The sequence below is a fragment of the Penaeus vannamei genome, chromosome 40, assembly GCF_042767895.1.
Source record: "Penaeus vannamei isolate JL-2024 chromosome 40, ASM4276789v1, whole genome shotgun sequence".
NCBI lineage: Eukaryota > Metazoa > Arthropoda > Malacostraca > Decapoda > Penaeidae > Penaeus > Penaeus vannamei.
The window spans coordinates 12654135-12661634 of record NC_091588.1 but is presented as its reverse complement, the minus strand read 5'-3'; the positions used below and the strand labels follow the sequence as shown (position 1 = coordinate 12661634).

Below are 7500 nucleotides of genomic sequence, written 5' to 3'. Positions count from 1 at the left end.
GAGAAAGACGAAAGTAATCGTATTTAATCACTGTTTCCTTTATGAAAGAATCATGACACTTCAAAGGTTGTTGCCTAAGGACGAGGCTAAAAGAAACGATACGGAAAAACGATCAGCTTACCGTGGTCGTAAGCATTCTCCAAGAAATTAAAAGCCACTGTTATAACATTCCTGTTATCCGTCTCCTTTTCTTCCTTGGACACAAAAGAGATTCGTTACCACGGTGAAACTAATCATGTAGGATACTCAAGCTACTTTCTAAGACTTGCGACTAATATTTTTATTTGCATTTTTACAGTTTCTTTTCATTCAACTGTACAGTATGTCAGACATTCTTAGGCAATTGCTGGTTCTTGAAATATCACTACATTTCATTCCTCTTCGAAATCAATAAAATGGTTACTATGCATTCTTGCCATATACACGTCTTAAGAGCATTTGAACAAATCACAGATAAATCGAATGACCCCATGAGATTAAGTACTTGATAAGGACTCTGCCCAAATTCTAACTGAGTATGACTTAAAAAGTCTCAGAAATTGGGCAGATCCTAGATGAAGTTCCCCCAGACACGGTTCACCCCATCAAATGAAGTGTGGAATGACACTCCTAAGTCTATATCCTTGCTTTAGTGTTTGTGGTATTCAGTACAAAACATGAATGCTCCCTACTTCTGCTTCACCAGCACCTCAGTTGACAACTTAAAAGTTCTAACTAAGCATCATAAAATAACTTTGCCTTTGCCTTTGCTATAACAGTTATATTACGAGTATAAGAGGCTACCAAATGCATCCAGACTTCATTGGTGCAATATTTTAAGTACAGCTGAGGTAGCTTAATATGTGCTGTCAAAATCATCTTGGCCCGGGGATCTGGAATGCTAGCAGTGCAGACTTTAATTAGGGAACAGTGTATTTCAATACTCAGGCTACTCTTATTGAGTCGCCTTTATCTTCATGAATTTTTCTTGCAGCTTTACAATCCTCTTCCAAGCTTAGACCCAAACAGGATTCTTTCCCAAATCATGATGCTGGATATCCTGGAGCGATGGTTTGTCATGAGGCTGTTACACCTTGATGACATTGTTATCAATTGTAAGGACGAAGCAATTTCTAAAGGACTCCGGTGAAACTACAATTGTGGTGTCTCTCAGCATTAAGCTGATCACTGAGAAACTTATAGTTGTCACAAGTATCAACTTCGTGGGCTTCACCGTCTCTGCTAGAAGTGTTATGTAACAGCGGCAAAATGTGGACTCCAGTCAGTATATCAAGGGACGGTCCCCTTAAAGAAGACTTCTAATGGCAGTATTGTCAACCTACTTCAATGCCCTTGCTTGATGACAAAGTTGTCTATTAGGATCATGCTCTGAAGATGGATGAATCAGCTTTGAAAGCAACACTGATCTTGCGACGTCGCAAATGTTTTACATGAATATCTAATGTTGTTAAGGTATTAGCATCACCATCTGCACCTACCGTTGTTAATATACTCTGATGTTGGGAAAGTGTGCAGTGTATACATATAAGCCATCATTATGTATATATTGCGCGTTAAATGCTAAAATACAGAATATATATAAGTTAATCATATATATATATATATATATATATATATATATATATATATATATATATATATATATATATATGGAAAGAGTACAATATTTAGAATAAAAAAAAATATATATACTATCTATAGATCTATACAAATTGAATTGATGCGAGTATACACTATACGTAAAGATACGTAGACTCAACTGGGCCCTTTGCATCCATGGCATGGATCTGCCTCTTGTTCCACTTAAAACAGGTAAGCTCGAGTCTATTGAAAGAAAGCAAACGGAACTGTTTTTTTTTTTTTTTTGCTTATTCCTTCTCTTGGTTAGAGTTTTAGTTTCACCGTATTGTAAATTCAGGATAACTGAAGCGTGCTTAATTACATACGGCATGGAATATGCTCACCATTTAATGACATCGAATTCAGTTTACAAAAAATAATTTATATGTCATTTAATGTCGATTTAATGACATCGAATTCAGTTTACAAAAAATAATTCACCTTTAAAGTCACGTGTGCATCATTTCTTTAAATTAACTTTTAGTAAAACTTCAAATTCCTTTTGGTCCACAATATGTTCCACAATAAAGATCAGGTCACGAAATTTGGATGCTACAATTATATAGTTTCTATTGCCTATGATAAAAGAAACTGGAATTTATCCATAAGGTATTTTTTCTAGTTTGAAAATTCTTCCTTACCAATTATTGACACAAATTTTACTTCGACTAAATAACTGATTAGTATTTCATAAATAATAACCTATAGTAAATCAATTATACACAAATATAAATTCTTAGTCAGACAGAAAATAATTGACTTGCATTGATTACACTAACAAAACCATGACTTATATACTTGAAGTCCTCAGATTTATAAAACATTGTGCAAAATGTGCTTCTAGAATATGCGAATGTAGTACTTCACTTCCTCGTATATTTGCAGTCAAATTTCAGTATCCTAGACACTCGAAGGCTTTGTCCTCATCACGCGAACAACACGAGGGCGAAGCAGACACCATATGGACGGGTGAATCAAACAGGCTGGGACGAGAAACCTAAGCAAGACGCAGATGCAGAGAACAGGGGCGCCCTATAACTCAAAGAGGCAAAATCAGGGGGTAGCAGAGGGCGACACCACAGAAGCAATCGATAGAAGTTACGAAACAGCATACAGTCCCAATCGATCGTAATATGGATTAAAATGCATTAGTCTGGCGACAAGAAAGTATCCCGGCGGGGGGGAGAGAGGTAAAAAAGTTAAAAAGTGGTAAATGGAGTGTTAAAAATTTACTGGGTCAGAAAAGACCTGATGCGAGTATTTTTCTAACTGTAAGAAATGGATAAGCGATAACAGCAATGGCGTGACTGGATGAGCCCCATATCGAAGATGAAAGGACGCAGTGACGAAAATTGTGGACTAGGATTCGGAATGGCATGCAGTATCCATATTCATTTTCATTCTTAATCCCGGTTAAGTGTTTCATTGCACGAAGCTGAATTTCATGAAGATGTGATGAAACAGCTTGATTATTAAATGTAACAAGTGGCAATGTTGTGTCACGTATGCCTATATTAACATGGGTAGGCTAGTATGAAAGCGTAATTAAATAAGTGAATTCTAAAATATATAGCTTGGGGGAAGTGTGTATGCAGCGTAAGATTAATTTTGTGTGTGTGTGTGTCTATATAATAATTTCTTTTGTAATGATTTTGCTTTTACTTGTTTCATGTTTGACTAGAAGTACAACTTAGATTGTGCTGTATTGTTTTTATGATCATCATTCTTTTACTAATAATTTTAATTCCCTTAGTAAGTTTATTTTGTTTTAACTATTTGTGATCATTATTCTTTTGTGAAATATCTAATTATTTTTTTTACTTGTGAGATATTAAATAATCAATTGCCTTTATTATGATCGATATCTACTTTTATATTTGATTCATTAAGATTTAACGTAATTTTGAATGTTTTTGATTGTGATTATAATAAGTTTCATATTATATAACAGTGAATCACAATGTCTACTTGAGTGTAAAGTGTCAAGAACCCAAATAATATCTCGTTAATTTTTTGTTTCATATAATCTGAGCTATTGTAATTTCATTATATTCCCTTTATAATTATTAGTTAATTAGTCTATAGATTTTCAAAGAAAGATTTATGTAAATCCTTGAATTCCACTAATGAATAGTATTAAAATTGTCACTTTCAAATCCATTGATTAATTTTATAAAGTTACACTATAGTTGATGAAACATTCCGACATTTATTAATCAAACATAATAGGTCTAGCTAATGAAGAATATTCAATAAAATGTGGAAAAGGGGCCTAAATAACGGGTATGACCAATAACAAACCATCAACTGATTCAACATATTGAACATTTACGTATGCTTAAATCATAAAATATTTAAAATATAATACAAGTATTTGTCTCAGAAATGAGCTTAAATGGCATCTAAGTACTCTGATTAACAAACAGATTTTAATAATCTATTTTGAAAGCCCAAATACTTAAACATTCCTGTTGCATGCAAATGAACAAACAAATAAATGCACACACACACACACACACACACACACACACACACACACACACACACACACACACACACACACACACACACACACACACACACACACATCACACACATACACACACATACACACTGTAACGTGCCGAGTTGACGTCTGTTACGTCCTGATGAAGTCTGCTGCGAGAGTCTTGTGAGCGGGTATGGAGACTTCAGATCTGCTTGACAGGTTTATTTCAGGAGGCTGGTACAGAGGATGGGCAGAGGTCTAACCTGTACAGTGGGGTAGTGGCTGTCTCCCCGTCGCTCGCAGGCGACCCAGCTTTATACACGGTCTTGTGGAATGTGGAGGGGTGCCATAACGTGTCAGAGGTGGGAGAGGCGGAAGGGGAGAGGATGTGACGGTGTAAACAGAGTGAAACGTCATAGGAGGAAGGTGTGAGCTACCGCATTCCGTGTGAATGTTTAGGCGTGGGGTACGTGTGGCTGATATACTTGTATAGGGTATGTGTAAGGATATATAGTATATTATGTGTACAATAGAAGGGGAGAGAGAGTGGCACTTGAGTGTTTAGACATATAGATAACATGAGTATTACATCGCTCGATCACGCTACCGTGGCGGTCCCCCGCCACACACGGGTGTCAGAGAATGTAATAAGGCGCAAATAAAAACTAAGCTAACTAGAATAACCATATCTAAAATCATAAAAAAACACGCGAAGTAAAGGCTAAAATCAGGTCCATTACGATAATAAATGAGTAGCTGATACAAGGAGTAAATGAAAATACACACCGTAGTAAATGGGCAGCAAAAAAATGAGTACGTATGTGAATACAATCGAACATAATATATGTGACAGCATCATATAGAATGGATAGGTAACCTTGGCAGGAGCACAATCAGTGACAAGGCAATCAAATGCATGACGTCTAAGCGCTGACAGTGTTTGCACTGTCAATCAGGATGGGCAGTCGGTGTGTTGATATAGTGACAGAAAACGAAAACAACGAACAGAGAATCAAAAATAAAAGGCAGTGTGAAGTGAGGGAGGGGATTTGATAAAACGAAACTAGTGCAAATAACATACAAATATTCATGGAAGAAAGGCCAATCCCTTCAACAATGAGGGAGAGGTCAGTGGGTCGACCAGGGTATAATCTACTGTGTGAGGAAAGGAAGCGGTCAGAGGAGACAGTATGCAGAATCGGAAGCTGAGTTGGCATGCTCGTGGGGGGGTGAGTGCAGAGCCGACCGTGAGGTCAGTCCGGGCGTCGTTGCGACTGGTCTGTGTATATGTTGGTTTCGTGTAACGGTCCAGTGGGACAGTCCGGGATCAGCGTAAATTGATAGAACAAACAGAAAATAACGCGGTGCAGGAGTACAATCTCAGTCTACCGAAGGTAAAACGATCGACAGTGTATGCGAAGCAACCGGTGCTGCAGGTGTCGGCAGGCCAAGGGCATGTGTAACAGAGGTGGCACGAGTAGGCGTGGGAAGGTCGAGCACAGCTACCTGGGGATGCGTGACCTTGCAGTAAGGCACTCCCTGGCACGCTCGAGGCGGACAGGGGTCTCGTTAACGTTGATCAAGCGTAAACAGTGACCAGCCTTTGCCTCGTGGCGCGGGTAGGGCGACCGACGCGGGACGCTCACTCAGTCTGAAATCATCAATGCCGTGCCAACCGTAGATGGCATGCTCGCCGGTACCAAACAATCCGCGAAGGGAACTAAAAAAAAAAACATACATATAGAAAAAAAATCGAATATCCAATGTTGGGGTTGAAGGAATTCGCGGACGAGTACGGGGGTGGGGTAGGGGGCGGTAAGCCTCGGCCCTGAAAAAAAAAATGTTCGGATGGAGGCGTCACTTGCTTCGGATGCGCGAAGAATTTCTGAGGGAAGTCCGTCCTCAGGTTTGACACGAATGTCCACGGCGGAATCATAGCAAATCACAGTTACGCGGGAGGGTACTGAGGGAAGTCCATCCTCAGGTTTAAGAGAAACAACCAAATGGGAGACACCAATAGTCTCGGATACGTGCGGGGCTGCTGAGGGAAGCTCGTCTTCAGGTGTGAGAGAAACAACCAAACGGGAGAGACCACTTGTCTCGGATATGCGCGGGAGTGTGGATAAGGAGTCGGCCTCGGGCTTGAACGATGCAACCATAGGTGGGACGCCAACAGTCCCAAACATTCGAGTGATTACCGAGGGAAGTGCGTCCTGAGGCGGCCGTTGATGGGGTGAGGTTCCTGTAACTTGGTGTGGGTGTGACCTTCGGCTGTGTGGAGCCCGATGGAGTAGCGGTAGTGGCGCTAGCTCCGGGGGACCGGTGGAGACCTTGTCGCTGGCGGGAGCTGAGGGGGTCGCGGCTTTACCTGTAATTGAGTGGCCGGTAGTGGCGTTTGCGTCCGGGGGACCGGTGGAGACCTTGTCGCTGGCGGGAGCTGAGGGGGTCGCGGCTTTACCTGTGATTGAGTGGCCGGTAGTGGCGCTTGCGTCCGGGGGACCGGTGGAGACCTTGTCGCTGGCGGGAGCTGAGGGGGTCGCGGCTTTACCTGTGATTGAGTGGCCGGTAGTGGCGCTTGTGTCCGGGGGACCGGTGGAGACCTTGTCGCTGGCGGGAGCTGAGGGGGTCGCGGCTTTACCTGTGATTGAGTGGCCGGTAGTGGCGCTTGCGTCCGGGGGACCGGTGGAGACCTTGTCGCTGGCGGGAGCTGAGGGGGTCGCGGCTTTACCTGTGATTGAGTGGCCGGTAGTGGCGCTTGCGTCCGGGGGACCGGTGGAGACCTTGTCGCTGGCGGGAGCTGAGGGGGTCGCGGCTTTACCTGTGATTGAGTGGCCGGTAGTGGCGCTTGCGTCCGGGGGACCGGTGGAGACCTTGTCGCTGGCGGGAGCTGAGTGGGTCGCGGCTTTACCTGTGATTGAGTGGCCGGTAGTGGCGCTTGCGTCCGGGGGACCGGTGGAGACCTTGTCGCTGGCGGGAGCTGAGGGGGTCGCGGCTTTACCTGTGATTGAGTGGCCGGTAGTGGCGCTTGCGTCCGGGGGACCGGTGGAGACCTTGTCGCTGGCGGGAGCTGAGGGGGTCGCGGCTTTACCTGTGATTGAGTGGCTGGTAGTGGCGCTTGCGTCCGGGGGACCGGTGGAGACCTTGTCGCTGGCGGGAGCTGAGGGGGTCGCGGCTTTACCTGTGATTGAGTGGCCGGTAGTGGCGCTTGCGTCCGGGGGACCGGTGGAGACCTTGTCGCTGGCGGGAGCTGAGGGGGTCGCGGCTTTACCTGTGATTGAGTGGCCGGTAGTGGCGCTTGCGTCCGGGGGACCGGTGGAGACCTTGTCGCTGGCGGGAGCTGAGGGGGTCGCGGCTTTACCTGTGATTGAGTGGCCGGTAGTGGCGCTTGCGTC

At 43.5% G+C, this 7500-nt stretch overlaps 1 protein-coding gene across 1 annotated transcript in view; it reads right to left on the bottom strand.

Annotated features, from left to right (window-relative positions):
* Positions 1–5488: 5488 nt before the first annotated feature.
* Positions 5489–7500, bottom strand: part of LOC138860244 (uncharacterized) — an 8586-nt gene continuing 6574 nt past the window's right edge. Inside the window, exons 10-11 of the mRNA XM_070117443.1 lie at positions 5974–6476; positions 5489–5614 (exon numbers count right to left, since the gene is read on the bottom strand). Coding sequence (XP_069973544.1) covers positions 5489–5614; positions 5974–6476 — 629 coding nt within the window. The remainder of the gene's footprint in view (positions 5615–5973; positions 6477–7500) is intronic.